The sequence below is a fragment of the Planococcus citri genome, chromosome 1 (genome assembly GCF_950023065.1).
Source record: "Planococcus citri chromosome 1, ihPlaCitr1.1, whole genome shotgun sequence".
NCBI classification, from domain to species: Eukaryota; Metazoa; Arthropoda; class Insecta; order Hemiptera; family Pseudococcidae; genus Planococcus; species Planococcus citri.
In genome coordinates, this window is record NC_088677.1 from 54057758 (window position 1) to 54081628 (window position 23871).

The window sequence follows — 23871 nt, forward strand, 5'->3', positions numbered from 1 at the left end:
TCAATAATGATTTTTCCCCACCCGAAATGAACCTTAATAAGGTTCACTATTTCAAGTTACTATTGGGTATGCAATTTACTTAGATAATTTTGGGAAAAATTTGCTCGAGTTTTCTGAAAATAATTACCTATGAGAAAAATTATGAAAAATATGACTTTATAAATTTTAAAAGGAGTAAAAAAATTAGTAAACACCGATAGTTAGCTGTAATTTTAAATTTATCGTTATTTCTAAAAAATGAAATAAAATAATACGTAATTCAAAAGAAAAATTCGTTCAAGATTCCTTCAATTTTCAAACCCAACACTGTAGGGTATCTCTTTTCAAAAATATCTAAATACCAGATTTTCCTATTCTCGAACTGCTGCTCTGAAAAAATGGTGAAATATGATCTTAAATAGGGTATTTTTTTTTCGAAGAAATGATTACTTATTCCTAATTTTTTCCAGTTTTCCATACTGAATTTTCCACTTTTCCATACGCCATACTCTTTAAATACCAACTACACTCAAATCACCGGTGGGAGGGGGGGGGGTGGTCAATCCGGAAGAGAGGTGGCTTTAAATTTAATTTATTCATTCCAGAATTTTTTGGGGTGACAATGTATTCAATTTCAAAGGAAATTAGAAAAAAAGGAACATTACAAAGGTTGATTTTAGGAAATGAAAAAAAAAACAAAACTGGCAAATTCTCTAAAAAACTGGACTTTTTTGATTTTATGGTAGTTTAGGCAGAAAACAGAATTTTTTCACAATTCTGAAAAAAATAGGATTTTTATTCGGAGGATTCCCTTGACAAAAAGTAGGACTTTTTGACAATTTTGACAAAAAGTAGAAGTTTTTAACAATTTTGGTAAAAATTAGAACTTTTTTACAATTCTGGGAAAATTTAGAGCATTTTGACAAAAAAATGGAAATTTATGGTTTATGGTACCTAATACTGACAAACGACTGAGACTTTTTTCGACAATTTTGGAGAAAAACATGAATTGTTTGGGAATATGGCAGAACATCAAATTTTTTTCAGAAAAGGCAAAGTACAGGATTTTTGAATTTTGGCAAAAAAAACAAGTTCGAAAAAATTGAACTTTTTAGACAGCTAAGGCAAAACACACTCTACTGTATGATTGAGGGGGGGGGGGGTGTTATACTTTCCTTGTGTGACGAAATAATAATAACAATAAGTAATAACAATAACAAACTTTTTCGAGCGAAGCGAGGACATTTTTTTGCCAAAAAATTGAGTGAAATTCCAAGTGTTACATATTTATCTAGTGACAATTTTAAATTTATTCTCTGGCATTTCCATGATTTTTCCAGAAGAGTGAAATTCCCTGCCTTTTCCTGACTTTACCGAGAATGAACGCTGTGGTTGGATTCATATTATAAATTTTCTTTTGTAATGGGGTGAAACTGGGCGACAAATTGTCATGAAATGACTTCAAAAAATTTGAAACTTTTTGATTCTATTTTTCCAGAATTTATGTTGAAAAAATAATTCAAATTGACAATATTTTGAATACCTGGGTAATTATTTTTTCAAATTGATATGATTTTTCATGCACCTTTTTCCTCCTTCAACCAATAAAAAAGTACCTATGTACTCGTAAAAATGAAAATTGATTTTTAAAAAAAAAGTGATCAGATACGTAGAAACATTTACTTACTTACATTAAACTCATTTTACACGAGATTATTCTGTATTTTGTTTTCAATTTTGAAGTTAGCTTTTGTGGGGAAGAAAAGAGAGGCAAGTAGCGATAAAAATCCAAATTTTTACCATTTTTTTTTGTCAAGTTCTTATGCGTTTGAAAAAAGTTGAGAATCAACTCAATAAAAATTTTAAAATGTCTTGATTTTTTTCCAAAATTTTATATTTTTTGATTAAGTTGTAATTTTAGTGGATTGTTTTTAATTTTCTGAAGGAAGTTCGAAGAAAAGGTGTAATTCTGAAAAACACATGAGAAAAACTTGGTGTTTCCTTTTTTCAACTCAGACCCCTCCTCTACTGGAGTTCAAAAATTTCGGAGGACGATGAGACTGCTCTTAGGATTTGCTTTGCTTTGGAGGTGTTATAACAAAAAAAATTGAAATCTCGATTCTATTCGGAAGTGATTTTGTATACAGGGTATCCAGTCAATTTGAATATCCGATCTTTTGATTCTCAAAAAATCAAAATTCACATTCTGGGAAACCCGAGTCTTTTAATTTTGAATGGCTGTCTTGAGAATTCTAACAGAAGTAGAAAATACGTTTCATTTGAAAATTTTCTAAAGTGCCATCCCATTCAAATATAAAATTAACATTTTTTTATGAGAAGTTTTTGGTTTCTTTTATCTGATAAAACATCAAGTGCCAAATTTTAATCGAAGGAACCAAATTTTGATCACAGTTTATAATTGTCCTCTGAAGGCTCCCACAGAAACACATGATAGGGTGGTCACTGGTCACTGATCTACATTTAGCACCCCTGATCAAGATTTGACACTTTACCTCACTCAAAATCCAAAATACGACACACGTTTCTCAATACAAGTAGGACACCTTGTATGCATAAGTCCAGACGCGTGGAAAAAATTTTGTTCAAAATAAGGCACATTATTGCTTACACGCTATGACTTTAATTACAGCCAGTCTAGTCTAGTAAATCCATACCATAACGTGTTAAAGATCCGCATACGTACTACGTACGTACGTACGTATAATATACATATACGCGTATAAAAATGCACCGAACTATTCTTCTATATTGTTCGTTTGCTTATAAAATACGCGCGGTATATACGACCGTAGTCCATAATTACCTCTACCGATATTCCAAACAACCTCAAATTAGTTTTCCTTGTAGTCCTCTCTTATAATCTAATCGAAATTGAAATTTATTTTTAATTATCTTACCGGTTGATACATCGCGCGGCTCTGTAAACTAGTATCTATCGGAGCCGTTTCACGTTCTATACGTACAGAAACACATATAGTATAACCCTATCGTCTCTTTGGTCCCCCTCTCGTCCATCGCTCTCTCCAAGAGTATCCTAATACTATACGTATTATAGGTACATATACGCAGCTCTTCTCTCGCACTTTGCCCCAGTATTACTAACTAACTACCTATTATCGAAGAAGCCGAGAACATCTTTTGGCTTATACATATACTGGCTAAAAACACCTTTTACAATCTTCCGCAACGTGATATTTATTACTGTGTAATGCGATTTTAAAATGAAACGTTGTAATTTTACGACATCTATTAAAGTGGTAGATTGTATACGATTAAAAATTACCTACGAGCTGCGATGGCGCTCGACTGTATACCAAAGGCAGAGTGTATACCAAGGAGCCGAAAACAGCGCACAAAGCAAGCCATATAGGTACAGGTAGTTCGCTTTCGGTGGCGTCTAGTTCGCTATATTTTATTTACGACTGTTTAAAAAAGCCAAACACTTCGCGATTAGCCCAACATTAGCATAAATTAGAACCCAAATAAGTATTCGTACATTTTGATAAGGATTTTGGAAGTAGGTATTTTTTTACCTACGGTTCGTTTATATTGCGACTATGTCGCGTCTTATATTACCTATATACGAGTACGCAGAACGAGGCGAGATTCGTGTAAAATTGCTTACTTATTACTATAACACGCACGCATTATGCACCCTTACAGAGCGTTACAATGTCGAGAAAAATACTCGCACATATATAGCATGCTATATAACGTTTGAACAAGCTGTAATAAATCTTGTTTGCAAAATTACTCGCATAACCTATGGCACGTACCAATAGCACACGTATAAATATAAGAAAGTAAAACCGCACATAAGTGTTAGTCGTTAAAATACATATATAAATAAGAACACCATCGCCTCCCTCGCTTCCCCTGCACTGTGGGCGACAGACATACGCAGAAATACCATCGAGGAGAAAAAATGAAAGAAAAAGTAAAACGGATAATTTATTTTTTCTTTTTAGAAATGAATAATATGACCCAAGGGACGAGGTCGCTTATTCCACCATATATATAGACGAGGGCGCGTGCGCCGCAGATATAAATTGAGACGAATAGTCCATAAAAACGATGAGTTTGCGCTATAAAATTGCATAATTTATATACTCCGCCGAAATGCTAGGTGTAGGTACCCATATCTAGACGTTTTACTTATTCTATGGTCCTCCGAGTCGAAAATTATACTCTCTTGATCGGTGTCTTTCTCTTTCTACATCATATACAAGCACAAAATTGGGCTCGCTGAGCAAAGTACCTATTGTAGTACCTAACCACATAAGTTACATATAAAAGGATATCTGTCGAAGAAGCTGCAATTAAACGACATAAATTGCAATCACTCGAGCTTCAACTTTTCTTTCTTTTTTTTTCAAATTGCAGTACTTTTACGTTAAAATATGTTAATTTTAAATACCTACGAGTACGTAAGTAAAGCATAATTGCTCTTTTTTTTCACTGGTACTTTTTTTACCATACGAAGGATAGTATATTTACGACTTTCAAGACCGAATGCTATGGTTATAAGATTAAGGGGTGTTTTTTTCTCTCCTTCGACGATATGGTAATAAGAAAGAACCGAAAGAGAGAAAAAAAAAGGGGAAAAGGTTAATTATTACAAGGGTTAAATTAAAATTATTCATCTTTCGAAAAGAGAAAAAACGCTGTAAATTTTTTAATTAAAATACTAAGTTTATTTTAGCTTTAATTTGTGAACTGCGAGAGCATTTTTTTGAAGAAAAAAAATCTGCCGAATTTTAGGTAGGTAGGTACGAGGTACTACGTAATATGATTTTTTTTCTAACGGGGTGTTGATATTATACGAGGCGAATAATTAATCTGCGATGGAGAAAAGAAAACCTCTTAAATTAAGTTAAAAAGAACACACACGTTGAGAAGCGTCATCTTGTATAAATTAGAAGATCTACGATCTGCTTGATTTTGTTTCTAGTTTTAAACCATCTTCGTGTAAAAACGGAATAAACGGGTGAAAATTAATTTATTTTTATCGAATCAAATTTAACCGAAACCAACCGGTGGAACAATTTTTCCAATCTCGTGTTACCTACATACTTATGTGGTCTAGGATAAATTTCAGGAGTTGGAAATTTGACAGGTTGGACTACGTTTTCGTATAGAGCAAAACTGGAGATTTTTTGAAACTCTTGCGATAAAAAATTTGAAGCAATCCAAGATCAAATCGCACGATGATGGTGTTGGATAAATACTTGGATGATTGTGTTTCAATTCGTGAATTAATAATAAATAATATTTGCATAAATCATGCATCATTGACTCACTTGGTGATCTCGTTCATTTAATCTCATGAAAAAATTTTACTCACCTGCAACAAAAAACAAAACAAAACAAATCAAAATAAATTTTAGAGTTGAGGATTGAAAACATATTTTAAAACGAAAATCCAATAATAGGCTTATATGATAGGTACCAATAGCCCAAAAATACACTTTTTTGACCCTAGAAAGTAATCAAATGGAGTTGGAAGGTTTAAACCTGCAAAATGCACTTCAGGCACATCATCTGATTGTACTTTAAAAATTTGGACCTTGTAGGTCAATCTGAAGAAGCTGCAGGCCTTCTTGAACGTCAAAAAAACATGTAAAATAGCCCAAAAATCCACTTTTTCGGGTACATAAATACATATATATGGTCTTCACAAACTAACCAGCTTGAGCTCATTTTTCTTTACAAAATATTGCAATACCGAAGTTTTGAATGGGACCATACGCAACACCCATTCAATGGCTTTAGGCTTTTAGCCCTCCTTCAGTTGAAAAGCATTAGACAAATGAAAAATGAAACTTGAAAAAAATAATTTCTACACCTACCTATCTGTGTCAAATTTCTTAATTGTTTTAAATAACCTCATTTTCAAGGAAAAATCAGACTTCCAAACGACGTTAGTTTGCCATTGCAGTAAGGGGCTTCGAAAGTTTAAAAAAAAATCAATAAAGATGGATAAACATTTTTCCATTTTTTTTTTTTTTTTTTTTTTTTAGAATTTATATTTATTGAAATAAAATGATTCTAATGAGCTCACAATCAGAAGTAGTTATTTCCATTTTCTAGAAAGAAAATTATTTTAAAACAGATCCTCAGTTAGAACTGGGGAACAGAGGGTGTGAGAAAATTATATCGAAAAAATGTAAATTATATTTGGACTCAAAAATCACGACTCAACTAAACTTCGGAATTTTAAATTCCAACTTTGAATTTTAGTTGAACTGTCAAAACAGCCTTCCTTTCAATTTTTCAAAATTTGTAAAAAGGGAGGAATCCTATCTAATAAATATAAATTTTTTGAATTGGACATAGAAAAACCGAAAAAGTATTTGGAAACCACTACACCACCAGATCAAATTTCAAGAGCTAAATTTTATCTTACGACTTTCAACAAATTTTTTGAAACTTCAAAGGTTCATTTTTTACATAAAAAATTGAAAAAAAAATCAAATGGAAATTAAAAAGCTGAAATTTGTTTTATGCCCAATTTTTAACCTTCAGAGTCGATTAATGGTGTTTTTAAGCCGTTCTGAAGCGTACAAATAATTTTTGAAACCCTGAAATGACATTAAGTACTCAAAATTTATAGACTCGAATACATCGTATTTGTCATCTTTTCGATTGATTTAGTCACAAATTGTCAAAAATCGTAAATTGTCCAGTATCGGTGATCATTTTCCCATTTTTTCGAACGTTATTCAAAAGTTGTATCAAGATTCAAGAAGTAAAAACAACAAGGTAATTTGATTTCACCGAGGCAATACCCCCTCTTCTTCACTCAAATTTTCAGATTCTTCAAAAATTTGAAAAAAAAATTACAAAAATTTCCTAGGATATGGATATTTTTTATTCCACTCGCTTAGTTTTGTATCAAATTATACCGACAGCACTTTCTTCTATCCTTTCAGCAAAACAGGTGCATCTTTGAAATAAAAGTCTCGTTTCCATAAAGAAATTATCTTTTAGCGAAAAAGCTCACACCATTCGCTTTATTTTACATCAATTTCACTCGAAATAACAATCATCCGCGAACAGAACCTTCATTGACCGAAAAATCCCGAACAAAACAGACCAAACGCAATCCACACGCATATAAATCCGTTCTTTCGATAGCCAGATTAGGTTTCCATTTCAACAGTTGATCACAGCGCTAATAACGCCGACTTAAAGGATATTAACCCAGTCGTCGATGGTGGTAAAAGTAACATAGAGCGTGCTAGCAAAGAGGGAAACACAAAACATCGGAGCGAATACGAAACACACCACGGTCGGGTCGCAATGATTGAAATGAAGGGGTTAACTCTCTCTACACCTCTCACGCCTTCGCAGCAGATGGAAGCGTCGTACGAATGAATTAAATATACGACAGCGATGCTGCGACAGCGACAGGACTTAGTGTGACCAAAGTCCACAACGACGCGGGATTTCCTCGTCATACAGAGTATCCTATATACGGATTTGGACATTTAATTAAAACATTTAATACAGAGGCTAAAGCTAGCCTATCGTATCACCGCGTTCGGCCTCGACTTAGGTTTTCAAGAATGAGGAAACTCGGTTGTATTTGTTTAGGCCTACTACAGAACTGTAGGTTACTTTATTAAGTAATACACTAACACCCCGTATAGGTAAAAGATGGTTGGTGTGGGCAAGTATAAGAAAATTATTCGCTAAAATCGAATTGATAAGGAAGGATTCCATTGGTAAAATAAACCTCTACCGATATAACCTATAAAACGCTCATCCCAGTCGTAAACAAGTAATCCTAGCAATCGTAACATTATACATCGAATTCGTTTAGCTTTAGACTAAATCCTCTAGACACACTTGAGATCGATCTTATCAGACGCTACTACTATGATAACGACATCGTTACATCAGCGCCAATATCTTTTTTTACCGTAGAAATGGATTTTCCCTTTGAAAAACTACACGTCATAAGGCCTTTAATGCACTTAGGTACTACACCAACACCACCGATACTCGTATAATCGCCGCAACGAAGAAAAAAAATGAATAAATCCTATCCTCTCTCTTCACCTTGCCCATACAGTAGAGATACCTACGTAAAGCAACGTAATTTTCGCCTCACGTGAAAAATAACAACACGCAGACTGGTTGGTTGGCTCGTTTATTTGTACAATGAAAAATAAACAAACACCCGAATACGAGTAGTGCGAATAAAAATCATACTCGCAAAATATGATTATTACGAGCGAAAAAGAAAACGCGGAAAAAAATTACCATCTTGTTATAGTAGAAAACATTACACGGTCGAGCGAACAATACGCGAAATTTACAACGACCGGTTCACGTACACGAGTAGATATTACCTACTCGTACTCGTTATAATGACTATCAAAAGACACTTTGTGAATAGTCTAATTGCGATGTACGATTGCGAATATCGTAATTTAACCCTACGTAAAGTTATTTATATTTTATTTGCATTACGAATGCGCGCGCGATCTTCGGATAAATTTGTGACCAATGAAATGGTGAAAATCCGGTTATAAATGTACGAACATCATCATTAGAATTACCATAGTATTGTCAATTTGATAGGAATACGTCGTCGTCGTTTTATTCGTCCTTTTGCGTGGATTTAATGCTCGAATTGAATAATGGTGTTGTGATAATAAAACCATAATATGTAATGTACCTTACTACCTGAGTAACTTCCACCTTCAGCTCACCGTCCTTCACCCTGCTATCTAAAATCTGCAAAGAAGCCACCCACATACGGTGATTAAAACGTCCTCGCAGTTGAAATTTTTTTCAAATCCAAATAAATAACTGAGCGTATTTTGAAATTTCAAAAGTGCTGTATCTTTTTACGATGAAAAATCATCAAAAATAATCTACAATTCCCCAGGTTGATTTTGGGTTTGAGGACAAAAATAAGGTCGTCAGGATCGAAACAAACGTACTAGAATGTATAAATTAATCGGTTTTATCAGTTTTTGATTTCAGATTATGTGCACTTGAATTTAAAATCGCTTGTTTATTTTTTGGTTTTTCTCCAAAGAGTTTTTTTGACAATTTTCGACAAAAGCGAGACTGGCAATTTTAACGAAAGGCAGGGCTTTTTTGTCAATTTCGGGCAAAATAGCAAGATTTGCACAAGACTTTTTAATTTTTGGCAAAAAGTGAAATTTTTTTGTTTTAGCAAAGAAGTAAGATTCATTTACAATTTTTGGTAAAATAATAAAAGATTGGGGTAAATTTGGTTAAAATCAAGACTTTGACGATTTACTAATACTATAGCAAAAAGGAAAACTTTTTGAGGAAAAAGTGAGAATTTCTAGCAGTTTTTGAAAAAAGTTTAAATTTTTGTCGAAGAATGATACATTTTTGTAACTTTTTAGTAAAATACGAGACTTCAAGACTTTGATGATTTAACGAGCGAAAAAGGACACAGGTTTTCAGCAACTTCCATCAACCTGTCACATTGCCCCCTCAAGGACGTTTGTCTGCATGTCTGGCCTCTCAAGATCACTGACCAACTTGTCTAGCCTCTCAAGTTTGTCTATCTGCCTGCCTGGCCTCTTCAGGTCATTAACCCGTCTGTCTGACTTTCCAAGGTCATCTGTCTGTCTGGTATTTTAAGGTTATTGACCCATGTGTCTAGACTCTCAAAATCATTGACTCACTTTTATAGTCTCCGAAGGTCGTCTGTCAGTCTGTCCGGCCTTTTAAAGTCATTGACCCATCAATATGACTTCCCAAGGTCGTCTGCTTCAATGCATGGTCACTCGAGGTCATTGACCCATATGTCTGCTAACTAAAGGTCACTGACCTACTTGTCTTGCCTCTCGTGGTAGTCCAGCTGTCTGCCTGTCTGGTCTTTTAAGCTCATTGATTCGACAGTATGGTTTCCCAAGGTAGTCTGTCTGGCTTCCTCGCTACTTGAGGTTATTGACCCATCTGTCTGACTTCTCAAGGTCGTCTGTCTTCCTGGTCTCTTACGGTCCTTAACTCACTTGTCTAGCTTCCCAAGGTCGTCTGTCTTTCTGTCTGGTCTCTTATGGTCCTTAACTCACCTGTCTAGCTTCCCAAGGTCGTCTCTGTCTGGCCTCTCAAGGTTCTGATGTACGGGGCAACATTTTCGAAGGGAAAAAGGAACGGAACGGGTGGAAGGACAAAATTTGAATAAAGTGTTTTTACAACAGAGCGTCACGTCAGAGACAATCCTCCAGGTCAGTTTTGACTTAATTAGAATCAAAGTCAAACTTCATCATCTTATAGATGCTGGTGGCTCTTTAGTAGATACATATGAAAATTCTCATTTTAGGAACTTGAAAATTTTCACTTGCAGAACCCTAAAAACCCATGATTGAACGAATGACATTTTTTCAGCAGTCTATTCTATTAGGTCTCTTATTTATTTATTTATTTTTCAATAGATAAATAAAAATCGAAATAAAACAAATCTAAATATTAAGTACGAGTATAATGAGCTTGTTCAATGTGGGTTTCTTGTTACGAAACTGAGTTAAGGAGTTTTGACTCCCCCCTTATTTCTGATAAAAAAATGCAGTCCCCGAAGAAATGAACAGAAGATATTTTTCATCATTTCTTCATTCATAATCAGACTTATTTCCTCTCAATTTACTCAACATTTTACAAAAACCTGATTTTACTGCAAAAATTCTCAAAAAATGATTTTAAAAACTGTGTATGAATCGATAAAATTTTGAACTATCATAACGCATGCCATATACCCATATTTATTCATAGGTACCTAAAAATAAGTAGGTATAACAAGAACTAGTCACAGATTATCTCCATAAAAAAAAGAAACAATGATTATGTACACAGAACTCTACAGATGCTCGATTATTTTTCTCAATAAAAATACAAAGTGCCACACAAAATCTCGAACATGAAAAAAAATCACTACTCAACTCGGCCATACGATATGGTTTCAAACATCTCTGAACGAGTCGTTAACCTACTGCAAAGATTCATTGAAAAACCATCCCATTTATCTACTACAGTATATACGTACAAACAAAAGCGTTAGCTAATTGAAAAATTAAACCCGTTGAATAAACTCTCTGGACAGCGCAGCAGAGAGCGTACTAAAAACCACCTCGGGTACCACGCCTCGTAAACCAAACAAATTAAACGACGGCGGCGCGGCGCGGCGTCGTCGGGGACTGGGAGCAAGACAGCAGGACCCATTAAATCATCCACGCGACCCATATATCTCTATACTAGGAGTAATAGCGAAACGGTGGATGGAGATCGCGAGGGCGAATTTTTTCGGCCAAAATCTCGCACTGCCGTGTAAATACGAGTACATCGGTCGTCTTCGCAAGTTGTCCTAATTCCGCCTCAAGACGAACTAAATTTCGATTTTAGCGCGATAATGTTCGGACATTGGAGAATTTATGGCCGGAACACGATGCGAATGTTTATCGCACCGAAAAGGCTCGTCCATTCATCAATGGGAGATGTCGTGGGTCAAGTCTTTCACGAACCTTCACGTTTTCGCTATAGCTACACCGTACACAGCTAGTTGGTTACAGTCTGAGCATAAGACAAGCCGGTCTCCGTTGTCGACAATTAATACATAGCATACTCGTACTACTATACACAGCAAGGTGGGCGTTCTACGGTGGACTTTTTTTATCCCTCTACTTCGCGCGCAGGTTAGCCAAGGTACCGGAGAGGTCGGTGGATGGCGGCGCGACGCACCGTAGACATACGTTGTACTACGTACACGTCTACGTATAGCCTACGTCTACTACGTATCTCTTCTCCATATACCTACCTACCTACCTTTAAAGAAACGATGAAAATAAAACGGCGAATGCGATGCTATGGCAGGGTACATGTTTCTCGTTCACGATACCCGAACCTATAAACCACCACCGGAGCTGCTGATCACGAATCGTCAGTTACACGTGCCCTGAATTTTACTGGTTCAAAACCGAAAATGCATCTTCATCGTTTAGTTGCCGGGATAAATAGTCTTCCAGACTGCCTTGCCGACGGCACGTTCATTCGACCAACGTCTCCGTCTCTCTGCCCTTCTGGTCGTTCACTCTTTTCATCTTACTCTTTCTCATCTGTGTGCAAGAGAGTCAAAGTATACGTGACTTAACTGGATATGACGTCATTGCAACCCTCACGGTCACGGTTAATATGCAAACGTTCGTTATATATTTTCTTTTTCATTATTTAGGGCATCGTACTCTGCTACTGTTAAAAGTACTACTTTCGTCTTCGATGACAATTTTTCCTCCTCGTTTGAGTTCAACTCCTACGAGACTGCGATGCTGAGGCACTGCAGACCTTCTCCAGCTGTTGGTATCGCTGGCGGATCGTCTAAACCTAGTATGCCTCATTATTACCTATACGTACACTCACGCCAACTGGTACCACATCTTATCCGTGTAAGTGCTACACGAGAACATCACACATCGACGATAATTTCCTCCAGTACGTAAAATCAGCGAGTATCTTTAATCTTTATCGTCGTCTGCTGCAGTTATAGGTATAGCAGGCACACCACCGTACACACAGCGATATTAGAGAAGCTTCGCGATGCGATGCAATTATCCTCGATGGAATTCAATTACACCTGTACAAGACAACGAGTTCTCTCTCTTTCGCTATCGATTACATTATCTTCTCTACTAACGCTCTTCTAAATCGCTTCGGGTAATCGCGTTCGGCCTTTTCATTTACGCCACGAACTGGCGATGGCGACTATTTTAATTTCGCCATCTTATTGTTACCTACTAAAAACTCGTTGCCACATACAGCATGGTACATTCTTCACCTGCGGTGATCTTCCCATAGTGTCCGAAATCCGACGATTTGCATGTCAAGTTGATACAGGCTATTATGGTCATTGATGATGAAGGATCTAATTAAAGGGTCGAGCCTGATTCCTGCCACCAGGTTCTGAAATCCCTGATATTTTGAAGAGTAGGTATCTATTCCAGCATTAGGGTTACTTCCTCTTCTTCAGAAACGCTGTCCGCCACGATCATCCTTGTAGATACCATAAAACTTTGAACATATTTTGTTTATCAGGTGAATAGATTAACAGACGAAAAATTGGACGAAAGGTAATATTCATTTATAACCATGCCACCGTCAAAAATAAAGTGATTTAAAAAAAAAATTTAATCCCTAAAATTTCCGGTAGTTTAAATTTGGATAACTTTAAAGGTGAATTCGTAAAACTTTTTAAGATGAGAAAAATTAAGCAAATATTTCATTAAGAGAAATTGTCAGGTGCAAAAATCAATACCTACTTAATTATTTTGATTTTGAAGCACCCTCGCAAACTTCTATAACAAAGGCTGTTTACGGGGAAGAATTTTTTTTACATAAAAAGTTGTGTCAGAAGCCATGGTCAGAAATTTGGGTTTTGCGAATTTAGATACCTACTTTTGCCCTTTCGATTTCCAGATTGTGCAATGTTCATGTTTCACAGAAATAGACAAAAACCAACATGGCGACTTATCTATAGGTGAATCTGTCACCAGAAGTCACCAGATAGTCAAAAAAATTTTCAAGGGTCATGAGGACATTCGGGTGACCTCTTCACCAACAATTCACCATAAGAAAGACAAAAACCTACTTGGTGACTTCATGGTGAATCTGTCACCAGAAGTCTCCAGAATTCACCAGAACCCACCAAGAAGTCACCAGACTGTTGGAAAAATTTTCAAGGTCCATTAGGACATTCTGATGATTTCTTCGCCAACAATTCGTCATAAGAAAGACAAAAAGCCACTTGGTGACTTCTTGGTGAATCTTCACCAGACGTCACCAGAATTCAGTCACCAGACAGTCAGAAAAGTTTTCAAGTGCAGAGGGGACATTCTTGTGAATAAGTACTTGAACATCAGTTAGCCATGAGAATGATGAATACCCACATGGTGACTTCTCGGTGAATCTGTCACCAGAAGTACCTAACCAAAATTCACCAAGGAGTCACCAGATGGTCAACAAAAATTTCAAGGGTCATGAGGACATTCTGGTGATTTTTTCATCAACAATTCACCATAAGAAAGACAAAAATCCACTTGGTGACTTCATGGTGAATCTATCACCAGAAGTCACCAAGAAATCACCAGATAGTCACCAGACTGTCAGAAAAATTTTCAAGGTCCATTAGGACATTCTGGTGATTTCTTCACCAACAAATTCGTCATAAGAAAGACAAAAATCCACTTGGTGACTTCTTGGTGAATCTGTCACCAGAAGTCACCAGAATTCACCACAACCCACGAAGAAGTCACCAGACAATCGGAAAAGTCTTGAAGCGCTGTGGAGGTTTTCTGGTGAATACTTAAACATCAGTTCGTCATGAGAAAGAAGATGACCCATATGGTGACTCCTTGGTGAATCGGTCACCAGAAGTCACCAGAATTCACCAAGGAGTCACCAGATGGCCAAAAAAATTTCAAGGGTCATGAAGACATTCTGATGATCTCTTCACCAACAATTCACCAAGTAGTTGTAATAAGTATTTCAAAACAAATGAAGAGTTCTGGAGGTAATTTAGAATACTCACCGAACATTAAACTGTAGAATGTATTTATTTTGAATTATACGATACAATGCTATTTCATTTATCCAATTTTTTATCAGTGATATTTTTTTTCAAGGAAGGGTGCGAATGAAAAATTGTATTATAGTTTCTTCAAAAAACACTAAAGCAAGGTCAAAAACCCCAAACAAATTCCATTGCACAATTTGAAATGAAATTTTTCTTTAACGAAATAATGATTTATCAAGTTTTTCAAAAAATATTTTTTTTTTGAAATTTCAAAAAAGTAAATTTTCACTGGATTTGTTTGAAACCCACCATAATCAATATTGCAAATTTTTTTGAAAATTGAACTTTTTTCACTTTTTCCTTGAATCAAATTTTCACCCGAAATTCAAATGAAATACCTATGTACGTTATTTTGAGCTCCAGTAAAATTTGATTTTTTAAACATGAATGATTATTCAAACAAACTCCCTCTTTCTATCATTAGAAAGGAAATCTGAGTGATGATGAATTGGAAATATCATGCATATCTATTGGTCTATTGCAAAAAGGACATACCCGAATAGGAAGAAATACGAATTTCAGTTTTCCAAATTCAGTGCTCCTGACGATGAAAATGATAGGGAAGAAATACAAGAGGGAATAGAGGCTAAATAGAGCATATGTTTTACTCATCTTCCCTCCCCAAAGAAAAACTTTCGATCTAATCAGGTCTGAAAAATCCGATCAAAACTCTGATCTGATTAGATCTGGTCAGATAAATTGGATCCAGGGAATACCCGGATCTGATGTAATAATTGAACAGGTGTGACCGGAACTCTTGAGATTTGATCAGATCAACACAGAACAAGCCTAATACGATCAAAACTTAAAACCAATCCGGATCTGATCAGATCTGATAAAGGTAGGTACAACTCTTGATGGTCTAATTAATTTAACTGGACTTCTATAAAATACATTTCTTAAATGCAAAAGCCTTTGCAGAGGCCAATTTCTTCTTCTCCATATCACCCGATTTGGACAGTATTAGAATTCGAGTACAGGTAATCTACGCCTTCGTTTTCACAAAAAACAGGCATCACTCCCCCTTCCCTCCTCTCTCCTCCATTTTCAACATCTCTGTTAATGACCAGGCGATGACACCGCGTGTGCGGCGTACTAAAACGCATTACAAATTGAAAGCATGCGCTTTTACTCGACTGTGGTCTCGTACTTTATTGTAATAGTGATGTTGTTAAACCATTACGAAGATACCAATACATACACATTACACACCAGCATATAGCACTGGTAAGAAAAATAAATGATTTTTAAAGTCGTTGAAATAGCCTTCGTCCTACATTGTAGCCATTTCCGGATTATAGTAAGTCTATCTTCTTAATAGAATTGAAAATATACTCGGTATATAAATACACGTAAGTAAGTAAGTACTATACAGCAGCACAGCACAGCACATACGAGTTTCCACATATAAGAGGTACACTACAGCCACACAGAAGAAGAAAAAAACTATACGAATACGTTCAACTGGAAACGTTCAATTGCGAGACTGTTCGCTTCGCGAATTGTTACATTGGCCTAATCAACGTCTTCCTTGTTAGTTGCTTTATTCATCTTAAATACGAGCAGTCGAGCATTTAAAGTCCATCTTCACGACTGAATATTTCGACCAACGACTACGTACACCATAGTACGTATACGTGAAATACAAAATAAGATACATATATTTTTATTCCGCAATCTAGCCGAGTGCTTTGAACTTTTTATACACCGTGCACCGTACACCGTACAACAAACGTACCGACGACCGCGCGCTTATAATCAAATTTTTACCAATAAATTGTAAACACAGAGACGCATCCAGACAAGGTCATCTGCCATACAGCTAGTGCAAAAACCTTCGGGGTAGAAATGGCGTAATTACCGGCCTGCTCGTATGTACAAATAAATAATGCCGCGTGTTTCTTACATACGAGTACGTATTTTATATACGAGGTTTTAATTGAAAAAAAAAATCCTTTTTATCACACTTACCGAGCGTTTACTGACGTCGAATGGACAACTTCCGAGTCCAACGGTTTTCTGCAAAAAAAAAAAGAGAGAGAATTCAATTTTACCATTACGTAGTTCGATAATATTTCATTTGCTATATACGAGTTTGAATATGTAGTACAAACAAACTATTAACGTACAAATGAAATGATGGGAAGAAAAATTTATTGTTGTTTTATGCAATTTTAATAGGATTTTTTTCTTCTAGCTTTCGTTTGAAATTTTTTTCTCTCTTTTTCGAATGAGTATCCATCATTTTCAAGCTCATTCTTGCTTCTTTCTGTACAACCGAATCTCTTGAAAATACCAAGTTGAAATTTTGTCCAATTTTACAAATAGCCCTGGCTGTACCCATACCTCACATAGGACTAAAATACTCGACACATTTGAATAAAAACCCAAAATTAGTCTTCATAAGACTCATTTTTAGTCAAAAAGTCGATTCATATGCTAAAATGAAAGTACATCGAAGCGTAAAAAATACAGTAGCCGTGTAACTTAAGTAGGTATAAGGACACGACGAGAAATCAAGCGAAAGGTGTACGAGTATTATTGAATTACGCATATGCGGTGAAAATTAGGCGAACCTCATTAATAAGTACTTTTTCTTTAAAGAATCGTTATAGCCTATAGTACGAGTACAAGTCAAGACATCTTGGTACAGATGAAGAAGTCGAAGCAGGGGAGGTAAAGAAAAAAAAAACCTACATACACTGGAAAAGTAATGTAACGCTACATACACGTGAACAAACCGATATTCCACACTATAATATAGTATAAGTAAATCTATTGGTATGTAAATTAAAGTAGAAAATATTGAAATAAGAAGTTAGAAATTCAAATAGGCTACGTAGCAGGCAAGCACATTGAAAAGGCTGGTTCGGTACGCGAAATGATACATGAACGTACTGAAATTGGATATTGTCGTTATGACAGAGTCATTAGTCAGCACCAGTCTCATTCTCGCGCGCCTTTTTAAATCAAATGGTAAATGTAACGCACAAATCGCTACTTTTACAACATGTTAAATGCCACTGTCGACACGATCGCGTACCGCAACATACACTGATTCATATCGCTTTATAAAAAAATAGAGAAAAAAAAGAAGCCGGCTGTTTTGCATGTCAAATATGATTTTCGTTTGCTTATGTAGATGCGTCTGGTGCGGTGCGGTGTGCGGTGTCTCTTCGGTCTCTGCGGTGATGAGTAATGTAGCTTAATAATGTATGTAGTAGTATCAAGTACAATTCCAGAGGTAATAGGTGTAACAAGTTGAAGCGATATATCTGACGTGGCTATTAATCAGCGATATAGTCACGCGGTTAGGTAGATACAATATAGGACAGATTTTGGTTCTTTTTTCTTCTAACCGAGACCTGTGTGATACAGGATTTATGTATTTCAGGCGCTCATATCGCACATATTTGAAAAAGTATACATAAAGGATTATTCAAATCGATCAACGAGTTCCTCCAATCCAAAATGTTCTTTCCCTTCGATCTTCTAAAAATACATGAAGTCTCTCTTCGGTGATTATTCTGAAAAATCTAATCTATTTTTGGAGTTTGCATGGCCTTCAAAAACTATTATTTCAAATTGATTTTTGGAACTTGCATTGCCACCGAATTACAAAATTTAAAATCATTTTTTGTAATTTGCATGGTCTTTGAACTTTGAAAAATTGAATCAATTTTTGGAGATTGAATGGCCTCCAATCATAAAATTTCATATTTGATCTCTGAAGCTAGCATGGCCTCCGAATAATAAAATTTCAAATCATTTTTCAGAATTCACATGACCTTCACACTATGAAAAGACATGATCATTTTCAGAGATTACATGAACTGAAATTTCGATTTGATTTTTGGAATTTGCATTGATGTCCTCCAAATTAAATACATATTTCAAATAAATTTCTGGAGTTCGCGTGGCCTTCAAATTTCAAAATCCACCATCACTGTCGATCAATTTTTGAAATTCACACGGCCTACAAAATTAAGAAACAAATCCATTTTTAGAGTTTGCAAGGCTTCCAAATTATAAAATTTAAAAAGTGATTTTTGGCCCCTAATAAGTACGTGGCCTGTAAATTACGTAATTTCAATTAGCATTTTGGAGCTTTGGAACACCAGATAAGCAGAAAGACGACGTTGAGAAGCCAGACAGACAGGTCAATGACCTCATTAAGCTAGACAGGAGGACGGACGACCTTGAGAAGCCAGACAGCCGGGTCAGTGACCTTCAGAAGCCAGGTAAACATGTAGACCTAGACAGGTAGCCTAGGTCAATGACCTTAAGAAGCCAGACAGGCGGACTGACGACCTTAGGGAGTCAGACTGACACGCAGACAACCTTGAGAAGCCCGACAGACAGGCCAATGACCTTAAAAGGCCAGACAGCCGGATCAATGACATTAAGAATTGAGAGGTCAGACCGTCGACTTTAGGAAACCATACAGACAAGACGTAGCAATGACAATGACTTCAAGAAACCAGACATACGGATAAATAACCTTTAGAGGTCAGACATACAGGTCAGTGACCTTGAGAGGCCTGGCGGGCAAGGTGGCTTTACCAACTAAACAGATAGACAACCAACCTGGAGGCGCTAAACAGGTTAAACAAATTGTTCTGAGGTGAGGGGGAGAGGAGAGTGCTCTAAGGTTCGGACTGATTGCTCTAACTTGCTCCAATGAAGCTTTCTCCCTTCAGTAGGGTTCCTCCTCCCCTCCTAAGTAAGAATGGTAAGGCCGGCAAAATCTATCTAAATGAGTTCTCAACTTGTCGAAAATTATTTTTAGCGCAGGATAAGAAAGGTAGGTATTAACATAAGAAAATCGGTCATTTTATTTTTAAAAGCACCAAACTACGAGAGTTGAAACTTGAAAGCACACTTGCCATACTATATTCGTCCTTTCTCAACGCTCATCCTCGAATTCGATATGATTTTTCGAATAGTGATAGGTCAGAGAGATTCTCAGTAAATATTACAGTTTTCTGACCACCGATTTCACAAAATAAGAATTTGCACTCAAATTTTAAGGGAAAAATCAAAAAATTCAATGGAATAACTGGAATTCCGGAGATTTTTCAAAGAGAGAACGGTGTATTTTCTTGTGTTTTATTACCCTGGCTAAAATTTCATTTGCTCTGATTTGAAAAATCTTAGATACTGTCTTGCATTACTCCAGGCTATGAAAATTGTCTCATAAGCATAAAAAATGCCTCCATGGGAAATCATAAATCGTCGAACAGTAACTTGAATTATTGAAGGGTTGAGACGTTTTCATAGATTTTGGAGCAAATGAGCAATACGAAAAAGCTCAAAAATTGATGAAAGTTTTTCTGATTTACACGACAGCTCGTTTCAAAATTAAACTTTTAAGACCGTTTGTTTGTATCAGGATTCACAGCAGAGAAACAAAACTTTAATATTCTACACAAAAATGGTTTAAATTGAGAATTTTTTGAGATTTTAAAACAATGAATTTTAGGTAAGATGACGAAGTTTTTGATTTTCGGGGTGGTAATTTCGATAAAGCTCTCAACTCGGTACTCCCATCTTGTGAAGAAAATGTTCAATTTTGTACACGAATCGAACTTTTCCATAAGCTTTCGTTTTTCCGTTCGGGATACTAAAAAATACTTCTTTGCATCTTGTATTCTGAAAATATTTCTGTATTTTTAATCTACGATAATTTCTCAATTTAGCGTTTCACGCTTGAATTTGAAATATTAAACTTTCATCGCTAGACTATTCCCAGCCCGCAAAGGATTTTAAATAGTTACAACAAATATGAACGTAGCTTAGGAAGAGCAAAGTGAGGTACACTACACATGTACAATGGTACATCTAGCTATACGTACGTCTGCATCTGTGTGTCCAATGAGTGTGAGTACGCGATGTTGATTAAAGTATCAAAAAAGGTGTACGATTTGAAACAATATTAATAAGAATGAGAAAAACCCTCCCTCATGCGCTGTTTTACTAATAGTAAACCTGTCGTAGATCATTAGAAAACAGGTTACATTAATAACATCCGTTAAAGTACCTATTTAATAACCAGTTATACTTATCTCGAATTACAAAATGTTATCTACAAAAGCCCGTACTGTATCAGCTTCCGAGATCGATAATCGCCGCCATATACTCGTAGAAGAACTCGAGAGAGAGAGAGAGAGACGAAGACACAAAGATGGGGACGAAGCGAAAAAAAAGTAGTAATAATTAACGAATACTCATTACGTAAAGAAAAATAAATCAGTTTAACGGGTACTGCGAGAGAGGCAAAGGCAGAGGTACGTTATAAATCTAGTTAAAAACAAATTAAAAGTAATGCGTTATGAAATTTAAACGTACAGTACGCGTATTTTCTTTGACAGCTGATTTATCGAGATAAATTTCGAATTTACTATTCGTGGTATATGGTACCTGCCTGTCTGCCTAGTGCCAGTGCCTAGTGCTTCGAGTTCGACGTATATGTACAATCCAACAACGCTCTCCCGCGTCGCGGAAACTCGCACTGTACGCGCGGACCATACATATATCGCGTTAGCTTCAGTATTATCCATTCACCGGGCGTACGTCCATTTCGCACCCTTGACAGGTGAACTAAATCGATTATCCAGTTGGCGTTTTCGCGTTGCGTTCGCGTTGTGTAAATTGGTCAGAATTATCCTACATACGATCGAGTATAGTGTCGACTTGTTTGCAAATCGACGACGAAGACAGCGACGAAATTGGTCATTTTGCGAGATAAATTCGGAAGAGCGTTTGTCACACTCTAATTCTCCTTCCTTGTATCTACGAGTATTTGACACCCTCCTCTAACCTGCCTCGTCTACATCGATGTAAACCGGCTAAACATTGGAAAAAAAGATTATTACGTTTGGATTTCTTTGAAGAGCATACGAGTTTTTCTACTCTATTGTTGAGCAAGATTCTCGAATGGCATATGCCAATAATTACCTCATGCAAAAAAAAAAAGTATGTACCTGTATGCCTATCCGAAGAGATTGTGTTTACTAGATCAACTTTACTCTTACGTAGAGTAATGCAGAAGCAAAAAGAAGTCATCATTAACGACATTCGTCGTAAATCATTCATCTTCTTGCTGAATTTGTAAGAAATTCTTAGCATGTAGAGCGGCACACGGTGTGTCGAGTCGTGCGGTGCTGGTTTTTTGGTTTGATGACCTTTGGAAAAACACGATTGATCAGATCGTTGAATTTATTTAAAGGACGACTCCGAACGAGCTGAAATTTGGCTCACTGAAAAGTATGTCACCTATTTTTATACCTAATCAAATTTTGAGCTTCAAAAATTGATTTTTCGATTTTAGGAGAAATTTTGAAAATGACAAAAAACTTCATTGTATACTCAGGTTGAAAACTGGTTCGTATGCCTAAGTCGATTCCCAAACCGATTTCAACCATTCTCAAACCGATCTGGAACATTTAAGAAAAGCTGACCTTTTCTATCAAAGTTTTGAATCGCCGCAAGAGAGCGCTGCAATCAACTTTGGAAGCATTTTTTTTTTTTCCAAAGTTCGAAGTTGCTCTGAATTTGAAAAAAAAAATCATACCTACGTGTATTTCCGCAGAAGATACTCGAAACTTCCCTGTCCTTCCAAATCGATTGCGACTATTTACAAACCTATATCTGAAGTATCCAGTAAAAGTTCACTTTTCTCCAACAAATTCAGATCGTTCTAGAAAGTGTTGTTATCATACAAAGTTAGCTCTCTTGAAGCATTTTTTTCAAAATTGCTCGAATTTTAAACTAATCCCAAAATCATCCATTACTATAGAAAATCACCACTAACTCCATTCAACTATCAAAGTCAACCCCCCCCCCCCGTCGATTGCGATCACTTTCAAAGCAATGTGGGGGACTCCCTAAAATGATTTGAAACTGCGGGGAGAAAATTCAACTTTTATTTAGTTACAGCTGCTCGAAATTGTTTTCACAACCAATAATTCAGATAATTTGAAGATTTTTTTCTTTTCCCATTCTGAAATTTGTTGCTCATGAAAAATGCAGGTACATATTCGAAAAATCAAATTTTGAAAAATAAGTATACGTTGAAAAATATTTTTCAAAAAAAAATGTCGACTCAAAACCAGTGAAAAGACGTCATTATCAGAATTTTAAAATGATTTTAGAGTGGGAAAACAACAAAAAATCTGGTACCATGTTCAGGCATCTAACAGATTATTTTTTCAAAAAATCACTACTTCACCACTAGGTATAGGTACCTACATTTTTTCACCATCTTTTTTACAAAATATTCAACATAATATTTCAACTGCTCCGCCAATTCATAAAAAACTGTCATTTTTTCAACAATGAACAACTTTGGATTTTTAAAGTAATATTTTCACATTTTCCAAAATTTTTTTGGAATTTTTTCTTGCAATGTTGACTGAATCCGTCACTTTTTCACTACCTATTAATATTACTTCGCATTTGTACCGAGTGTGAAAATAGGAACCTGCAATTCACATTCGGAATAAAATTTTGCATCAATTGACCAAAAAGATGCTCAAAATCTAGCTCAAAGAGGGAAAATCATGTATTCACATGCTACCCCCCTCCCTCCTGGAAACTGATACAAGGTTGATGATGAGCTCTAAAATTATTTTTCATCGTTGCAAACAGGACAGTACGAACAAAATTGAAAAAATCGACTAAGTATGCTGATTCACTCCCCCAGCGGAAGTCTGTGCCCTTTCAAATAACAAGGATAAGCGCCAAATTCCTTACAAAGCTTTTTATTTCTAGTACCTAGTCACTTCTAAATCCGAAACATGCAGACGAACTTTTGCTTGAACGTCCTGCAAAAATTCGCATAACCTTTAAACACTTCCGAGTAAGCAAACGTGACACTCCATACGCAGTCTACCTAATTGGAATGGAAAATCAGTTTTACCTCAAATTTTTAATTTTTTCTGATTTCTTTCTAATTAAGTTATAACATACGTAGTATTTGTTATTTAAATGATTTCATGCAGCCCACACCCGTTCTATTCAAATCCACCGAAGTAGAAACCATTTCGAAACATACTTCGAACAAAAGTGAAAATATTAGACCATCATTTTCAGCCGACTAAACTTACTACATAACCCCCCCTCCCAAAAAAATCTTGAAATCAAACGCTATCATAGTCAAAAAGCAAAACAGAAGAGCCTAGTACAGGAAAGCAAAAAAAAAAAAAAACACCAAAGAAGAACGGTTATATACGAGTAAGAATGAGAACCAGAATGGTAGA

At 35.9% G+C, this 23871-nt stretch overlaps 1 protein-coding gene across 2 annotated transcripts in view; it reads right to left on the minus strand.

Annotated features, from left to right (window-relative positions):
* The window catches only part of trh (trachealess), a 185677-nt gene that overhangs the window by 114272 nt on the left and 47534 nt on the right, over nt 1–23871 (minus strand). Inside the window, exon 3 of one of the 2 annotated variants that reach the window (XM_065346260.1) lies at nt 16583–16630. The exons of the other annotated variant lie outside the window; for it this stretch is intronic. Coding sequence (XP_065202332.1) covers nt 16583–16630 — 48 coding nt within the window. The remainder of the gene's footprint in view (nt 1–16582; nt 16631–23871) is intronic. 2 annotated transcript variants of the gene reach the window in all.